Source organism: Centruroides sculpturatus, unplaced genomic scaffold (genome assembly GCF_000671375.1).
Source record: "Centruroides sculpturatus isolate CEXI.00-Female unplaced genomic scaffold, Cexi_2.0 scaffold1505, whole genome shotgun sequence".
Lineage (NCBI taxonomy): Eukaryota > Metazoa > Arthropoda > Arachnida > Scorpiones > Buthidae > Centruroides > Centruroides sculpturatus.
In genome coordinates, this window is record NW_019385739.1 from 151738 (window position 1) to 172497 (window position 20760).

Genomic DNA, 20760 nt, shown 5'->3' on the forward strand with positions numbered 1-20760 from the left:
TTTTTTTTTTTTTTTTAAATAAAGAGGATGTTTGTATTAAACCATTTACACATAAATTACTTTCTATAATTATAATGAATGTGAAATGTTAAGTTATAGCTTTACTCTCGTAATTAGACATTACGATGATTATAATTTATGTACAGTAAAACCCCCCTATAACACTGTAGATAATTCCGTGTTATATGAATTCAGATGTTGTACGAGTCACTTAGATTTTAAAAATACGTGTGCCGGGCTGTGAACGGCTCACGTATTTGTAGAATCTAAGTGGCTCGTACAACATGGAATTCATATAACACGGAATTATCTACAGTGTTATAGGGGGTCTACTGTATTTTCAATACATAAAAACTTGTAAAAAAATAATATATAAATGTGTTTATGTTTTTTTATAATTAAAGTGTTTCTGTTAGTCATGTTGTCTTAATGTTTCCTGTTGCTAGGATTTTCTTTTGTTTTCTATTTCCTCCGCTTCTCTGTGGAGGAAATAGAACGTCTTCTATTATAATTTTTGACTACCTATTGACTGCTACAATTGTCTACATTGAGGCGATGGACCTAAATAATGTTTTAAGTTAACATTTAAATTAAAAAAGAAAAAGAATTTCAAAGAAACGTTTATGACATCAATAATCTACTCCGAAATCGTGAAATGAAAATTTATAAACAGGTGTCATCCTTACAATATGGATGAGAATCATAAATGTTCGAGGAAAACAAATTACGTGTACAGCAGACGGAAATGGAAAGATCAATAACAAGAAGAGATATGAAAACAACTAATTGAATCCTGCAACAGATATCATCAAAAGACTAACGTAATAAAGAGGCATATGGGCTAGACACTTGCATAATAAAAAAAAGGAAAAAAAAATACAAATAATAGTAGAAAGAGATGGTGAATTGCTGAGTAGATTCCAAGAAATTTCGGGAAAATATAACTTAGTATCATATAAGAAATGAAACAATACAACAAGAAAGAATTTACTGGATAAGTGGAATCAATATAAAGATATCAGTTACGTTAGATATAAGTTTTCATCTTGCCATGAATTGCCATGATAATAATTAGTGCACTTGTTTAGAATACTAAGTTAAATAATTCATATAACATTAATGATTTTCATTGATTTAAAAAAAATCTCATTCTTAGAATTACAGAAATTTTATACAATTATTATCTTCAGATATTCAAAAACAAAATATTGTTTATTAATTATATAAACATTGATTGATAAATTAGTATATGAAATGACTCGTCCAATCTAATAATAATAATTATACTGTAAAGCCGATGAAAAGAATTTTATTTTTGGTAGTCATATTTGTTAAAGAGAAGAAAGATTTATTTAAGAAAAATTATGCACTCATTGTCAAGAGTTATGCATTCAGATACAATTGTCCGATTACTGCAAAACTTGTCATACAGCCATGTCTAAGACAGTTATGGTCTGATTGCACGACAGATAATGTCACTAGAGTGCTTTCAAATCGCGACTCCAGTATCCCACAAAAAAGCTCGCAAAGGTCAGTGTTCAGAATTTTCAACATACCTGTTGTTACTTGCAGGTTGCTTGCTTCGACAGGCACGCAGTCAAATACATTATACATAGTTGACGAAGTTTGAGAAATAGTATTGTCCGCTACTTGGCCATTCTGATCTGATTCTTAAGAAGTGTTAGGGCAGCATATATACGATGGGCAGGCTTCGGCACCACCAGGAGAGAAAATCCTCTGATCGTAAGGCAAATACGAACAGCTAGCGTCTTGGTTCCATCATCCAGAGATAGACGGAAGCTTTGCTACAGAACCCTATCACTTCCTGTACCATTCTCAAGGAGTAGCAAAGGTAAATTTGCTTGCATAGTGACCATTACACAACTGGCCTTTAGCACTCCGACACTGTCGGTTTTGTTTTAACAGAAAAGCATGCTTCTCTGTTAAAACAAAGCCGACAATGTAGGAGTGCCAAAAGCATGGACTGCTACGGACCGGTAGCGTATCGTCTTTAACAATGAATCCCAGTTCTGTGGAGAACCACTAGTGAGCGCTTTCATTCCACCTTTACTGTCGAGCGGCATACTGCCCCTTCTGCTGGCATGCTAGTCTGGGGAGCCATTTTGTATAATAGTCGGAATGTCTCCTCCACATTGCCACGTTTACTTTTTCCAGATTTGTCGACCAAGAGTAGTTGTGGAAATAAATGGGACGCTAGCTTTGGCCATCTACGAATGCGAGGGATCTAGAGCACTACAACATCTGCGAGAAAATCTGTCTTAGGATAGCATATGGTGCCTGTATGCCTCCATGCCCAACCGTATCGCCGCATAACATATATCCAGGCAAGAAGAGGTCCTACGAGGTACTAAAAATTTCTTTAAATTGTATTATTGTTCTACAGAAAATTGATCCTTTGCTACGATATTGTAATCACTTATTATCATCGTCATTGCCACGTTTGCATTAATAAACTTTTATTCGATTCCAATGCCTTCTTGTTGCGTAACATTTTTGACAATGAGTATAACTTACACAGTCAACTTTTGACATAGCGCCACCCTCATAAAGCGCTAATGAATACTTAAATACAGATCTTCCTCCTTAATATAAAATAGAAAATACTTCGGAATCTGTTAATTACTAGGTCTAAATGTACTGTACATTTTACATTGCAAACGACATTGTTATTACCAGAACAGATGATTCAAACTGTAAAAATGAAGTCTTGCGAATATACTTTATTATTTTGTGTAATTTTTACTAATTGAAGTAGCTTACTTCATTTTAGCGCTTAATTTAATGCTAATTTCAAAGGTGAAAAAAAAATGGTAGCGTTATTTCGAGGTTTGACTGTGTATACTCTAGATCTATTTAAGGATGGATGAAAATTTTTATTTGTAATGTTGCTTCTATCTTCATGTAAGTAAACACGAAACATTTACTTTATTGTAAACATTTAAGAAATAATACCTTGATATAATCTTAATTACAAAACAAAGATTATGTCGAGTAATCTACACATAAAAATTGCCGTTTTATGTGTATATTACAACAATAATCAACATAATAAATAGAATAGGTGAGCACGAAGGACACGTACCCGATAGATAAACGGGCCAATAACAAAGATAGAGTTTTGTGTTATGAGCGACATTCATTTATATTCTATTTTATATAGGCCATATAAAGAGATTTAGATGTAGAAAGATTGGTTTTTGCAGCAACGAAAACTCTTTGATGCATTTATATATACCATTGTTTTTATACAGAACGTAAGCTTATTTATGCTTAGAATTTAATAATAATCATTGTTACAGTTCGGCTTATCACATCAACTTCGTTATGACTAGGGCTACGAAGCATCATAAAAATTGAAAGGAAAGATATTCTTTTAAAACAAAAGTAATAACTACGCGTATAATATTTTCGCTATAACGAGTTTTTTTTTTTTCAGTTTAACTCGCAATATTATTATCTCTCTGTCATAAGATTGTCCACATAATCTAGAAATAAGCTACCGAAGTACTACCAATGATCTTTTTACTAGTGCATTACATTAAATGTTGCTGTAGTTAGATGCAATTACGAAATGAAACTTTACCGAAAATAAAAGAAACTATACCAATTTAAAAGTAGTAAAATTTACAAAATTAATTTAAACATTAAATTCTTAAGAACAAATCTTAAAATTAAAATTTTTCTAGAGATATTCAAATTCTGGATACACTAATATATATATATATATATATATATAGGCCTATATATTTAATATTCAAATTATAAAATTATGAGAAAAAAATATAAAAATTTTCTAAATTGTCTGATGATTTAATAAATGACTAAAGGCCTATTTTTATGCGAATAAATTGTAAGAATTGTTAAATAGGAATGTAAAATTTTATTAAAATTCAAATAATCTTCGATTCAAATCCACGAAAATAGGAATTTCATGTAAATTTATTTTATATAGTTATTAATAAATCATTCGAAATATAAGTTCCTAGTAATAAAGCTCCCTGAATAATAAAATACCGACACAAAACTTTATATGCGACTACATCTATATATAATAAGTTTAATATATCTTAGTAACAGGGGAAAATATTACAACATTAATTAATTTTTACGTGATGCAAATTATAATTAGTCTGTTATTAGTATGTAACTTAATACCACATATTGGCATCCTCATCTTTACATTTAATTCCATGCTGTCTGAGAACAGATTATATAAATTATATAGATACATTAAGTATTTACATAATGCTATTTAAAATATCAATACCACTTCCAAACTCCATACATTTTATACTAGAAGTTACAAGGCATTCGAGGGATTATTTGTTATACAAATTACAATAAAAAAATAATTTGCTATTAAATTATAAAAATTAATTATTGATCAAATATTATATATTAATTTTGTTGATTAATTAAAATTATCAGAATGCAAGTAGAGTGAATGTATTTAGATTTTTGCATTTTATTTCTTTAACTTGGTATCAAATTTCCAATTAGATTTTTAATATTGTCGTAAGATAGTGGTGTAGATAGTCCGAAATTGGTTTCTTTTTAATCGAGTCCGTTTCTTTGAAAGTCTATTATAAATTTCAATCGCTATATTCAGCATTGAGAGCGGAAGAATGAGTTAATAAAAACTTAATTTGCTAAATTAAATAAGCCTATAACAAAAAGTTATTTAAGGATGAAAATCTTAGAAAAGCCATACTTTAAATGCAATTGAATAAATAATTTTTTCTTCTTCGTATCCGAATATAATTGAGTATGATTTCAACGTTAATTAACTTTGGTTTCATTGAAGTATCTAACTTGAATGTCCAAACTTAAAATTTTAATTTTTTTTTCCTAAATAAAAAAAAAACTATTCGAAACTATTCTTCGCAATAAATAATAATTTTATTTTTATATTCTATGGATATAAAGCAAAAGTTTGATTGATATCTGACATAGGACAGCTCTATTATAAAACCATTGAATGTAGGTTGTAACTCCTCTTCCTTGCACCAGTTCGTGCAAAATTGCGGGTTGCAGTCCAATTGTAGACTTGTTGACAGGAATGACATTGATAAATATAACAAAATATTTAAAACCTGAATTGTATTTTATTTTTGAAGATTTTCAACTATAGCAGAAAAAAAATTCCTTTACTAAAATTGATTATTTCTTGTCATTTCTTATCGGAAACGCGCTGGAATTTTATGCCAACTTACGTGAATGAATTTCGAAAAATTCTGTAAAATATCACTAACAAAATTATTGCATAATAATTTAGTAATATTTCACAGGATTTTCGAAGCGCATTCGTATTTATGACTTTCAATATACAATGAAGTGAACGATTCGAGGATATGGCATTTATATTAAGATGTAGGATCTAGCAGTCTTGAATCAGAAGAAATTTTTTTTTTTATCTGTCTTCTATATTAAATTAATAATTTTATTTAACAAGCATTTAAAATCAACTGGAATTTTTTTACTCATAAGTTTTTTGTAAACGTTTTTCTTTATTGAATTACGTGATATATGAATAAATTTATAAACTTCATAAATATTCATAATAAAAAATAGTGAAAATATTATATGATGGAATATTTTAAAATGCTTAGAATACAGATCAGTTTATATATTATATCTCCTCTAATTTTTTAAAATATCCGAACTTTAAATTGGAGAGCAACTTAAATTTCTACTGTCATGTTTTTNTTGTAATCTAACTTACATAGATTTATGATTTCTTGTAGAAAAATTCTTTGACTAATGGAGTGCATTTTCATCTTCTTTTTTACCAATTAATTGATGTTTCGGAAAGTTTCAAAGCATACAACTAGGTTAACAAATTGCAATAAGTCATGATTTATCATTTTTATCGATTTCACTTCCGATAACGATGAATCATAGATGCGGTATTCCACCGGTATAAATAAAAATTCCGATTGTGATCATCTTTACAAACACTTTAATCATCTTATTTTAGCTGATATTATAGAACAAAACAAAATACAGACAGGATGAATCTAATTGTTTTCAAAATATTTTCGTATAAAAGATCATTTTCTCTGACAAAAATAGACACGAAATTTATAGATTTAAATTAGATAATCGTCGATAGAAATTAAACATATTACTCCAAATATTTTAAGTTAATGTAGACATAAATATAATGAAAAATAACTCCTGTACTTATTTGCATTTAGTGGCAATTATTTATTTATTTATTTTTTATAGAAATTTTTAAATTGTAAATTCCTGTTGTAATTTTATTACTAAGATTGCTAGAATTTTGTAATAATTTTAAATGTTTTTTTAATATTTACATAAATTCCGTAGAAGAAGAGGAATAAATCGGAATTACTATATATATATAATAGAGGCTAAGAAAAACTTTCCTAGATTTGAATTATGTGAAAATAATTATAAAAGTTTTTTGTTTAAAATATAATTATACAAAGTAAAACATATAAAAATAAAAATTTTAATTTATTTACTAAATGTCGTACCAAAATCCTATGGTTTTTAATGCAATAGATTATAAATGATTAAGAACTTTAAGTATAAAAAAAAGTTAATTCAGAATGAGAATGATTTAATCAATGAAGACAAAAATAGACAATTACACAAGAACCATTTTTGTCGGGATTATTACTCTAAAACATTTGATAAAAATTTCATTCCCTGCTAAAAAAAAAAAAAAATAAACAATATCATTATATAGACTTGATATCTACATTTTTTTTCCTTTAAAACAAATATTTCAAGTGGTTTGTTCAATTGTATTTCTCCCATTTAAGTTGGCGAGTTTTATATTAATTCTTATTGTATTGTTAAAAATATTTCATTTTCTTTTATTGTCAGTCCAATTTCAATTGGCTATGGAGTGATTTGATAACATGTTGAGATAGAAGACAAGTTAATACCTTTAAAAATCATAAAATAACTGAATAATACATTAAAATAAAAAGCGCATTCTTCAATTAATTTTGTGAATTTAAAAAAAAAAAAATATCCTCCTGGCCATTTTATTATCGTTAATACCTCTTCAGAGATTTATTTATTCTACTATTTATAAATCTAAACATCAAAGATACTGAATTCTTTGTTATTTGTCTTTTATTGTGGCTTTTTTATAAATTAAATCTTCGAAAAGTTAGATATTAGAATTAAAAAAATATCATTACGATAACTAAATAATTGAAAAATGTTAATTTTAACTTTTAATTTTGTGTTATTAGCCTAATAATATATTTTTAAATATCAATTATTTATAATTTTTATACATGTAAGTTATATTTGTTGGGCTGCAATTTTCTGGAAAGTTTAGGCTAATTTTTAAATTAAAATATGATTAAAAATTGCAGACCGTCATTGATGATGTCACAATAAATAATTCAGATTTTACGTCACTATACGTCACAATAAATAATTAAGATTTTTAAATTTAAACTATGTTTTAAAATGAAAACGTAACTTACATTTATTAAAATGATATAAATCCTAGATTCTCGATATTTGAGATTCACAATTAGTTTATATAAAACAATTTTAATATACATTTATATTCGTTCAAAGGGTGTCTCAAAAAATGCACTCACTCTTTATCAGTGAAGAGACTAGGAGTTTACTAGGCTAGGAGAAAAGATTAATGTTTTCTATAACGCCATTAAATTTTCTTTAATTTAACTTATTAGACTTGTATATATGTCAATAAACACCTAAATCAAAACTTAATATATTAGTCAAAGAGTGAATACATTATTTTGGGACATCCTATATTTCTGAATAATTAAATATTCTTAATTAAAATTTACCTTAAAATTAGAAAGTATTTAATACTTTTATGCTTTGGATACATTACTAAATTGTTAACAACAAAATTGAAAATATTATTTACAAAATTTAATTAAAATTGTTTATAAAATAATAATTATAAATTTTTATTGATAACATTCCTAACAAAGAAGTTTAATAAATGCTTGTTTGGGCTATCTTTACTTCTATATATTCATCAAAATAGTCGATCATGAGTAATTTTTGAAGCTTCAGTTGTTTGCATAGCATTCACTATGAGCATGAGTACAGTCGACCCCCCATAACACTGTTGATAATTCAGTTTTATATGAATTCCATGTAGTACGAGTCACTTAGATTTTACAAATACGTGTGTCGGGCTGTGAACGGCTTACGTATTTATAAAATCTAAGTGATTCGTACAACATGGAATTCATATAAAACGGAATTATCAACAGTGTTATAGAGGGGTAGACTGTACTGTACATATTTGACCCTCTAGTGATAGCACCATTATCTTTCTCTAATATATTTTCGCCTGTTCGGAAAATAATGCGATTGTTTGCAAATATTATATAGGAAATTATGTTAATCATAATTAGAATATTTTATAATTTAATCATAATTATCAAGTTTTTCTTTTATTTTTAAAGCTTTATCTCGCAGAATTCCTGAGATGATTAATTCTGTTTATAAACTGTGAAAGAGAAGGGAAATTTTCTACCTGGCAAATGGATGCTTATTCGTTATCGCATATGCATTAATGTCGAATTTCAGAAAAGTTTGTAAGCTTAATGTTCAAAAATGTTGTAACGATCTTAAATTTGTTACCCGCATACAAGAGTATAAAATAAGTTGATCGTTTCGCATCAGATATATACACTAATGCTTCTTAATCGTGTACCGCGAATTTCATATAGACCTATATTTAAAATTTTTCGTATAAAAATGCATATTTGCATACACTTTTCATTATACATACTTAAGCATCTTTGATGCGACACTGGTTCGTTAGTGTGATACTAAATGTTGTGTATGTGCCACTTACTTGTTAGTCAAAATGATTGAGAACCACTGATGTAGACAGTGCTAGAAAGTTTAAACAATTATGTATTAGAAATTAACTGAGTGTAATTGATCAATGAGCTGTAGACTACCTGCCATGATTTTACAAATTAAATCAATTGAAATTATATCCATCTGACTAATTTTATTTATAATATCTGACTTTTTCATATTACATTGATCAGTTTTTAAACTGATTTTTACATTATTAAAAACATAGTTCATGATATAAACTTCAAATTTATGCTTGTGTCTTTCTGAAACACTAATCATTTATTGCGATAGACTCTTTAAAGTTTAAATTAATATGGATCAAGAGGCGGAATGCCGAGATGATAAATGCATCAGTCGAGAATTTATCTAAACATATTTTACAAAATGCTAATTTTCAAAAATTCTAAAACTTTCTCTCTTCTTCAATTTTAACGTATCTTAAATAATGCGGGACGTTCTAACACCCGAAAAATATAGAATCGGATAGCTTCTAGCGCTCATTTTTTATTCAATTAATCAATTCGACTTGAACTGATCTAATTAATGGTCTATAGCCCTTGGTTAATTGCTGAAGTTTATGATAATGAATACAGAATATTTATTAAATTTCAATAATCAAGTCCTTATGTTTAATGACGAGATCGGTTTCACATTTAAATAGTTCTACTACCAATCAATGGAAATAGGTGAGGGCATTTCGGAAGTGATTCAAACCTTATAATCTATTGGCTCGACTTGTGTGATATAATCAAAATTTAAGGCCATCGAATCTGCACCATTCGGAATCTATTCTTCAAAATTTTTTATGGATAATTTGGTTTGAATCTTCCTTTCCCATTCTGTTCTGTAATAGATCCAATGTATAAAGGGCACTTTCTATCAATCTTAAAGAATGGAAAAAGAAATCAATTTGTTAAAATTTATTACATACAAAAATAGAAATGATACAATAAATTTTATCAATCATTTATAGAAGTTTTGATTTAGATTTTCTGCAAAGTCATAAACTGCTATTCTTTGAAGATCGAAAACTATTTATGGATGTAGCATAAAGTGATATACCTACAATATATAATCAGTATGATTTAGTTTATTATTTACTATAGTAACTTTGAAACTCTTACTGTTAGATAAATAAAGTTGGTAACAATAGGTTTATGTAAGTTTTGTTTGTAGTGCTTTAAGATACAATAAATATAGAAATATCAAGAAAAGATTCTCAAGAATTTCGAATGCACAGTACAGAAATTCATTTCACCATCGTAATTTAGAGTCAATTTTGTTGTAGACTGCTTGGTCACCTGGTTATCTGGTCAGAAAGTTAGTTGAACTTCAAGATATGCTAGGTTTCATTATCATTTTAAATAAAACAAATAAATATCTAATTTATACGTTTTTTTTAAAAAAATTAATTCCATGATTTGAAAGTCTCCAAAAATATTTTGCTTTCATCGATAACAACAGGGGCTAAGTTTATGGAGTGACTTATGGAAAAATGTGTACGAATTCAATAAATTTCGCTACATAACAGTGGAGCCAAACAATGAATCGTCAAGAAAAATCAAGAGCAATAAAGTATAAACCAATCAACCTCTCGTTATGCTACTATTGGATAAGTAGAACATTCTAAAAAGAAATTTGGTACGATCCTAATTATTTATCCAGAAAAACGAGATCTCCGGAAAAATAATTAAAAATAATAATAATGAAATAAAAGTTCGTTGAACACTTATAGAATATTATGAGTTTAGATTTCATTAATTTAATCTATCTTTATAAAGCTTAATTAATAATTTAAAATTCGAATTTGATAACCGACAACTCAAATAATTGAAAACATTTTGCACAAGAGCTATTTAAATTTTGTAAATCTAAAAATATATTGTAAAGCTGAGAATGACCCGATAAATAGTTAAATTTTTCTCTTTGGGTACTTAAAGTAGAACATTTATTTCATTAATATTGTTTATATTACTATGATGACAAGCCTTCAAGAATTTCAGGACTTTAATGATTAATTAGATCTATTGAAAGAAGATAATTTGAAGTGGTTTAAGTCTTGTTATTTCGTAACTGTCAGCTTAACTGAAGATGAATGAAGCGTAACTGCAAAGGTATAATAATAATAATAATAGTACCATACATAGTAACCTGTCAATTAAGCGAAGAATGCGGACAGCATGTTGATTCCTTCACAAATGTTTTAAAGGATATTTTCCCAATTTTTACCGTTGCAAAGTTATCGGGGATGGTGACAGAACTCCTGGTATTCGGTTCTTTTTCCACGAAGGAAACTAATTTTAGGATTCTATTAATCGATTCTTGAAATGCGGGTTGTAATATTTATTACGCTCCCCTACGGATTAGAATAACGAAATGAATTTAATTAAAATTAAACAATTTTCGTAAATGAAGTACGAATTATATTGAAATTGTTATTTTGAAGAATACAAAATCTGAAAATGCAAAGAAAAATGAATGAATTGATAAATATTAACCATCTCTCTTCTAAAAGAATAATTCCTTTATGAGATGAAATGAAATTTTTATTTTAAAAATTAAATTTATTGAATTGATTCGAATTTATAAATATTAATTATTATGATTTAATAGGATAAACATAAGTATATAACAAATCAAGATAGACCGTTTTCTTTTTAAACTCAAGATAATAAGAAATTTGACAGATAAAAAGTAATAACTTGTTTTTAATAATAATAATAATATTTTATAGGATAAAATAAGAGAGAAATTTTCAATAGATGTTTTTCCAAATGTTGCAAACTATAAAAATGTATAAACTGTTTCTAGAAATAAACTTATTAGAGAGAATTACGAGGAAGAAAATTGAATTTCACCTGTAAGACAGAAAGGAAAAGAAAGTAATAGCAAAGTTGCGCTCCCTTACGAGACATAACAGGACAATCTTAGCTGTGTACACGTCTTCGATATTACTCTTGTGCTCTCTTATCCTTTTCTGCTGTTTACATTGGTAGTCATAAGAGAGGAGACAATTCACACAAGCAAACGATTAGATACCTTCTCCGCCCAAAGCCATTCTTAGTATCTGTTCTTTTTACGACTTTGTCTGAAGCTTCGCTAGACATCCGCCAGAGGGAGTAATTACCGTGTCGTAAAAGGGGGGCAAGGGCTCTTTATCCTTACCTTGATGACCAAAATGGACGAGTGGGGAAAAAGAGTGCAGTCATTAACTCCACACTGACCGCTATAAAATAGTATAGTAAAGTCAGATAGACATAAATCCTTATTCTTTGGACTCTATCTGTCACGGGAATGTTACCCATACGGAGATTAGATTGTCTACTTTGCTTTTACACAATCAAAAATAATCACTTTGATATCTGTTATTCTGACAGTTTGTAGAGGAAGTTTGTTATATACTTAACGAAACATTTGATTTACAGGTATTGGTAATGAAATTATTCACATGCCCTGGCGTGTTAAAAAAAATTTTCAAGTCCAAAAGTTCTGCACATTAATCAATAAAATCTGAAAACAACAAGCAGTACCTGCAGTACCAGTGGATATATCTTTGACCCAAATATCATCAGACCATTAATTCTGCTCATTTCAGAAACATTAACTAATAAAATTAATTGAAAATATATAACTACAGATTATAAAATAATTGTTAAAACACGTTCCATTATTTGATTTACTCACTGAAATTCATCAATAAACAATGAACCTCATTCACAAAAGCTTTTCAACTTTGCAATTTATCAGTTATAAAAATTTGAAAACTGTCTTTGTACACGACTGCAATAAATCTAAGAAATCAGGATTTTAAAAATAAATAAATACATTACTTTAAAGCTTTACAACATAGAGATATGAACAAATTAAATATTTTGCATTTCTTTGAACAAAAATAGAACGGAAGCGGTATTCAAAATCGTGATGGTAACACAGCATCGGTTTTTAATGTTTTTCTCCTTTCTTTTTTTTTAGAGCATCCCAAGTTGACGATCTTGGTAGAAAGTATCGTTATTTATTAATAGGAATACACCACAGTGTCTTTAATAAAGTATTTATGGCATACGGATAGAAAGTGTGATTACATAGAATAGATTTGGTCTGAAAGGTCTTGGGAGATGTTAAAACTTATCCCTTCTTCACTCTCAACTACATAAACCATTGTAATAACACATTAAATAAAATCGAGCATTACTATAAATAAATGAATATTTTTCACTGGATAGGTTGTTTTGCCACACATTTGTTATCTCTTATAATTTACAGATGAATTGCTTTTTATCATGTATGATGCAATACCAATAAAATACATTAACCCAATCTGTCATAAAAGAAATAACATCTTAAATCATAAAACAGAATTGTGTTTGATATTGTAAAGTATTGTTTTTCCACTTTTATAAGCAAAAACATCAATGATTTATATCATCAAAATGTTCCAGTAATTGGATAACATATCTTATTTTCAGATTAACATTGTTACATATTTACTCTCTTTGAAAATTTATATTAAATAACAGATATTGTTTTAATTATTATTAAAGGTTTTTATTTTCCAATACCTTAAATATGTATAAACTTTTGTTTTCATTTCAACTTGCCACAAAGATATTTATTATAACAGATTATGAATAAAGATTATATATAACAGATTATAAATTTGTAAAATATAAATTAATGCTTTAAATACAATACAATTATTGTATTGCATTATATATATATATATATATATTTAGAATGTAAAATAAATTTTAATTTTCATATAATTAGACAGATGTGCATTATATTCATTAAGAGTTACAGTTTAATTTCATTAATTTTTANTACAGTCACAGACTGAAACCTTATATGCCATTAGATTCGTCAGACGAATCTGCACTAAAATTTGTATAGAAATTCAAGATATATGTATAAATGTTCAGTCTATTGTATTTTGATTTCAGGCCACGACCAATCCTTACATGACTAGCCTGCCATCTATTGCAACATCGTCCTCGTACGGTCCCTACTTGACCCCAAGTCCTGTCATGCCTGGAATGGTTCCTGCTGATGTTATGGCCACACCACTTAGTGTTGTTCCTACCTCTCTGGTGGCTGCTCATAAGCTACCTCGGGCTGATCGACTGGAGGTGAGAAATTGTTTTATATTTTCGTTTAATAAATATTTATTTTTATAACTTAGAACAATTTAATAAAACATTCACATGTAATAAAACATTCACTAGTTTAATTAAAATTAAAATAATTTTTATTCATAAGAAAACTATGCATTTTTGAATTTTCTAAAATGGATGATGCATGAATTTGGGATAATTTTTCTATTTTATCAGGGCAAGATCTTTCTATCTGACTATATTTTCTATCCATAGAATATATTAAAGTAGATATTCTCATTTCCAACGTATTTAACATACAAGTGCACCTGTAAAGCAGTCTTTACTACATTGCGTCCTGTCATACAGGAAAGCCAAACTATTATATAAATTATATTGTAGTTGACTTTCCTTCTAACCACAGTAAAATTATTGGATTAATGTATACATCCTTCATAACAAAAACAATAATATAAATAAATAAATTAATTGGTTTAAAAGATGATTTTTAAAAGTAATTTGTTTATAATTATATTGTAAGAAAGATCTTAACTTAAGAATTGGCTTGTTTAGAACCAAAAAATTTTTAATATTAATTTACTATTAAAATTATAATTATGATCAAAATATATATAAATTCAAGATAATTTAAAATTTATTTGAAAGATATTTCAGGATTAGTCAATGAATATAGAAATAATTATTTCAATTTTTAAAGTTATTCTGATTGAGGGAAGGAGCTGTGCAATATGCTTCATTAATTTTTTACCTTGTAAAGATTTTTTTTTTATTTTGTGATTTTTATAGCTGTAGATAAAAGAAACTTTGGTATTTCTAAAATCGATTTTTAAAAAAAGAAAAAGCAAATTTAAGAAGTTTTTGCAATTTGCTTCAATCTGATTTATTAATTTGTTTAAATATTTAACTACAAAATTTTCTTTAGAAAGAAATTTTATGGCTGGAAATTATGGGAATAAATTTAAAAACATAACAATGTTTGATTAAAATTCTGTTAAATAAATAATAAATTCATATCTCATTTTAATCTGTGCATGTATATAACAAAATAAAAAGATCTTCATTACTTACTTTGCAATACTTTATTAAAAAGTTTTAAAAAAAATCTTTTTGAAAATTATAATCATCAGGAGAAATAAATGTATTTTGTAACAATTCAAAGAATTCTACTGCATAAAATTACTTTATACTTCTAGCATAAAGCATCAATGTGTGTTAGTACAAATTTAAAATATGCATCATAAGATAATAATAATAGTTAAAAAGATTCTTTTCACAAATTGAGATTATCAGAAAAATTGTAATTTATTAATGATAATATTTATACTTTATACTTTGGATTTATTTGTTAAATCCAGTTAAAAGTAAATATAATTCTTCAAAATGTTTTATGAAGTTTTCTTATATTTGTATTAATTAAGAAACATCAATTCTGATAATTCTAATTTGATATAAAAATGAAATGCCATCTCTATATTTGGTGTAGTGATTATCAAGCTTGTTTACTCTTTTCTAAACTTAATGCAACATTTTATGTTAAAAAGAAAAAGAAAGATAACTGCTTAATCTTTTATGATGATTATTTTTGAATCATAAGCATTTAAATCTAAAACTATCAACTATCAACTAAATAAAAAGAATTCTGTAAATTATTATATATAAATTATTAAAATAAAATTTCAATGATGATAAAAATGATTATTTTAATGATTGCTTTGAAGTATTTTATTATAGTTAAACTTTGTACATCTGAATTTTGTGATTGTTTAAAAATGCAAATGAATTGAACAGTATAATGATATTTAAATAACTCATTTTACTTTAACAATAATCAATACATGCACAGATGCTTACTTATCTTTCTGCCTTTTTTTATTCTGCCTCTAATAAAATAATATATCTTCTTTAATGGCTAAACTTAATCAATTTCTGATGCTTCTTCTCCACTTAACAATTAGAATATCTCAAACTAAATTGTCCTTTATATTTATGTATCATTCATTAAAATCCAATATGTATGCAATATGATTCAATTTTTTGATAATTGGCATGCATTTTTTACCATAAAACTTTATTTGTGGTCATAAATTTATGAAAATTTATTTTATAGTTTCTAAATTCACTTGGTAGTTACAATTTATATATCTTGTTAAATATTTCACTGACATTGACATTCCATTAAATTTTCTGATTAATTAAATTAACACATGCCAAAATTTGAAAATTCTAACACAGATCTATTCCCAAATCCAGTTATTTTTTGAAAATATTATAAAAGTGTTAGGAAAAAATGAAAGATTAGTAAATTATTTGTATGCTCTAATGTGACGCTGAGGTAAGGATATCTGTTTAAATGTGAATTCCTCTTTAGCACAGCTTCTGGCCCGGCTTTAGATCTGCAACGATCTCTTGTCCATACCCATTCCCACAGCATCTCCTGCACAGCTCCTACCCTTTTCTCTATCTGTGGCTGCTTGTCCTAACTTTGGCCTGCTTTTCTTGCTCTTCCCCGTGCAGGTATGTCGGGAGTATCGGCGTGGTAACTGCAAGCGTGCCGATACTGTGTGCCGCTTCGCTCACCCACCCGACCACGTGACCATTGACAGTACAGAAGGTATGGTGACAGTGTGCATGGACTACGTGAAGGGTCGCTGCACGCGGGATCAGTGTCGCTACTACCATCCCCCGCCACATTTGCAGGCACAGCTAAAGGCTGCTCAAACAAGAGCTAACACAGCTGCTCTGGTAGGCCTATTCCCACCTGTCTCTCTTATACTGTTCTTTAGCCTAAGTATTTGCACCATACTTTTCACCTCCCATTTTCTGTTGTCATGATCAGTTTAGAGAATGCATGATCTCATACACTGCATACAATTGAAACTGGAGTATATTACAAAGTTCTGTTAGTTTTTTTTAATATAGAACTCTGTAATTTGATATTTGGAATGATTATTTGCTAAAAATTCTAAATGAAATTATAGTATAGATTTTAACATATTTGCAAGTTAATATAGAAACTGTCATTCAGGAACAGAATGAAATTTAACTCAAATTTTTAAAATATAAGTAAAATTTTTCAAAATATACTTGGTGCTTACACATTTATGTTTAACTATGCAATATATTAATTTTATAACTAAATCTTTATAAAAAAATAATCTGGGTTTTTTTGTTGAAACATTTAGAGAAAAACTAACAAATTTGGTTGAATTAAGTGGCATTCAGATTAGCCAGAGTTACTGAACTGATTACTACTCAGCATTAAAGATTAAGAATGAAATTAAAAATCTGTTACTACAGAATAAGATTATGCACTATTTGTTTAAAACAAACATGTTTCTTTCAAAATTAAANAAAGCTTAACGCCAGTAAAAGCATGCAGGAGACATGCGCTTAGAAGTAGGAATCAAGGTCACTTCCTATCTCTTTGTCTCCTGCAGAAGCACTCACAGAGCTAAATACCTCGGCCCCCAAGTGTGACAGGCTTACTATAATTGAATTGTTATCATAAATTTTTAATACTTTTTCATTAACAATGAGCATTAATCGTATAGTAAAAAATAGTTAATATTAATATTATAATAATAACGATGCTAATTTATTGTGTTACTTGTATCATTTGTCTTCAATTTAAAGGTTTTTCATTAATTAAAATATGATTCAAATTGTTTGCAAAAATTTATCAAAATTTTTTGTTTTATAAAAAGAAATTTCAAATACGTATTTGAATTTAATATCAATAAACATTTTTCGTTAGGCTTTTCCTGGAATGGTTCCTTACACGAAACGTCCAGCTCTAGATAAAAATGGCCTCCCAGTCTATCAGCCAAGTGGTACTACTTATGTGCAGCAAGCTTTGGCCTTGCAAGTGCAGCAACCCTTTGTGCCTGTGTCATGTAAGTTAAATTCTTTACAATTTAAAAATATTAAAATTTTTCAAATGATTAAATATCTATTTATTTGTTAATTAGTTACTGGACACCCTGCAAGTCTGCCAAGATTTTAAGTTGGCCATTTAAACAAGATTAGTGCTATTATTGGTATAGGTAAGTGTTAAAAATAAATAAATTTTTTAAGATTTAATATTTATGTAACATTATAATTAGTATATTTTTGAATATATATGCCCAACTCTTTTTTTACACGGAAGATACATTCCTCAAAACATCATGTAAAAAAACAGTGCAAAAAAATATATTTCCTATAGTAGAATGGGAGATACATTCCAAGTTATTAAAAAACCATGTAAGATGAAATAAATAACTATATTTCATTCAAAAAACCATGTAAAAAAGTGTGTTTCTTCTAGTACACCTGTTTTGTCAGTGTTGAAAATCTGGTCAGGAACATAGACACCCTCTCTTATTATTTTGGCTAGTTTTTCTGAAAAGTTCTTGGTAGTGTTTTCATCAACAGATGCAATTTCCCCTTTAATTTTAATATTGTGAAATACATTTTTTTAAAAATCCTGTCAGCCATCTTTCACTAACAGAAAATTCCTTCTTTTTACCTTGAGTTGCTTGAAGATTTGTTGATGGATCTGATTCCTGTAGTTTTTTTTTTATAAATTTTAGTGCCTTCTGCTTTATAATATTTCCATCCACAGACAACCTCTTTTGCACTAAATCCTCAATCCAAAGCACCAATAAATTTTCCATTTTTTCTAAGATTTTTTCTAATCTCTACTGTACAATGATGCTTTTGAGCTAAGTTTTGATCCACAGATGATATATTTTCATATAGAATTCTCATTTTTCTTAATCTTTCTGACAGTTTCTTCATTTAAGTCAAAAATTTTGCCCACAGATCTTGAACCTTCATGATTTGTGGTTCCAAGTTTTTTATTTTTGTTCTAGTGAGATTACTTTTCTTATTCTTTCCTTTCTAATTTTAGACATTTTAAACTCGTAATCTACTGTAAAAATTATAAGTAAAATATTTTAGTCAGACTTGTAAAACTTGTAAATTAGAAATACCACAAACTTGTAAAAAAATCATTTCTACCTTATTCTTTAATATAACTAATTAGCATGACCTATGCACTGCACTCAGATGAAAACATTATGGGCTAATGACACTTCAAAAACCTTACTTGAACTAATAAATTACTTTTCATTAACTCTATCTTCCTTTTGTTTCATTTGCACACATTGATGATAATTCTTTATTCTACTTTTAATTTTTTTTATTTTATTAAATTTTTAAATCCCGTCAGAGGTTTTTCTTTGACCGTGTTATTTCAAAATCATGTAAAAAAAAGAGTTAGGTGGGTATATTTTTTCAAATTTTTAAAATATTTATAATTTTATATTTGAATTTAGAATTAGGTAAAAAATAAAAAATCAATAGGGTTTTTGGTTATAAATTGACATAATTTGTAATCAGATTCTGATATACAAAATTATGAAATAATCCAAATAACTTATTTAGAATAAATGAGAACTGTAATTTTATGTAGACTTTGTGATGGTGCAGGTTATCTTCCAATTTTAACTTGTAGTTAGAAACTTATCAAACTGCTTTTCCTTTGTCTAAACTTAACCAAAAATTCTTTAAAAAATATGAAAAATACATTGCATATAACTGACAGTCATTTGCCATTCCAATTTCAATTTTTCTCCAAACAATCAAAGACATGTATGCATATGCCTTGTCTTTGATTCTCTTCTCTTAATTTTTGTACATCAATCCACACTTTAATATTATTAGATATTCCTACTTGAGCTTGATATGTTTTGATAATTTTTGATAATTCTTCCCAGAGCCGTAACTAGGGTATGGCCAATGTGGCTCCCGCCATAGGTGCTGATTTAATAAAGGCACCAATAAGAAGGTTTCGGAATAATATGTATTCGAAATTAATAACACAAAAAATTTTTATATTTATATTTATATACTATTTAAATGTTATTAGATAATTTTTTTACAATAGCATTTTTTTAGAATAAAATTGTTATTATTTTTTATAATAAAAATTAAAAAGNCTTCATTTCTCCCCATAGACCTTACTGGCATGGGTGTCCCTACCAGGAGCTTGTGCTCCAGCCTGCATTGCCCTATGGATCAGTAAAATTACTGGGCTCTCCCACCACGACCAGGTGGTGACCACGGGAGAGTTATTATTATTATTATTATTATTATACATTTATCCTCTGTTTAATGAAAGATGAACTTTTCAAGATCATTTTTGATGAGTGGTCTGGTATCAATTAAGATACCTGACTTGATTGCAATGCTAATAGGTTATACAGTAATGAAAAGAATCTAAAAAGAATTTTAATGACTAAAATAATTATATATTTAAAATGATAGCCCTAACTTGACTGTTGTAATACATATTATTTCATGTTTTAGCATTGCTTTTTACTACTTTACTAATGAAATCAAAACTAATGATGATACCATTCATATAACTCAAATTCATTATTTAATAACTTAAGTTTTATAAGACAACAGTAAAATAAATTTTAACATAACATTTTCTAAACAATAATTGGATAAAGGAAATAGAATTTCAGTATCCTGTTGGATACTCTGACCATTACAATACAACAAGATAAGATTCCTTATAAAAACCTTACATGGTAAAGCCATATAAGTCTGTTCATATATGAATCAATTCTGAAGCCCAGGAGTAGATCTACATAGGGACTAATAGGGCTTAAGCCCTGAGCCCTCAAGTGTCAAGGGCCCACAAAAATTGAATTATCATCATAAATTTTTAATACTTTTTCATTAACAATGAGCACTTATTGTATAGTAAAAAATAGTTAATATTAATATT

At 27.6% G+C, this 20760-nt stretch overlaps 1 protein-coding gene across 3 annotated transcripts in view; it reads left to right on the plus strand.

Annotated features, from left to right (window-relative positions):
- LOC111641680 (protein muscleblind-like) overlaps nt 1–19892 on the plus strand; it is a 129345-nt gene extending 109453 nt beyond the window's left edge. For 2 of the 3 annotated variants that reach the window (XM_023387884.1, XM_023387885.1), the window contains exons 4-7: nt 13809–13994; nt 16494–16721; nt 17734–17872; nt 17948–19892. In XM_023387884.1, the coding sequence (XP_023243652.1) occupies nt 13809–13994; nt 16494–16721; nt 17734–17872; nt 17948–17982 (588 nt within the window). In that variant the 3' untranslated portion in view covers nt 17983–19892. The remainder of the gene's footprint in view (nt 1–13808; nt 13995–16493; nt 16722–17733; nt 17873–17947) is intronic. The other variant, XM_023387886.1, reaches the window with a different exon arrangement.
- Nucleotides 19893–20760: the final 868 nt, after the last annotated feature.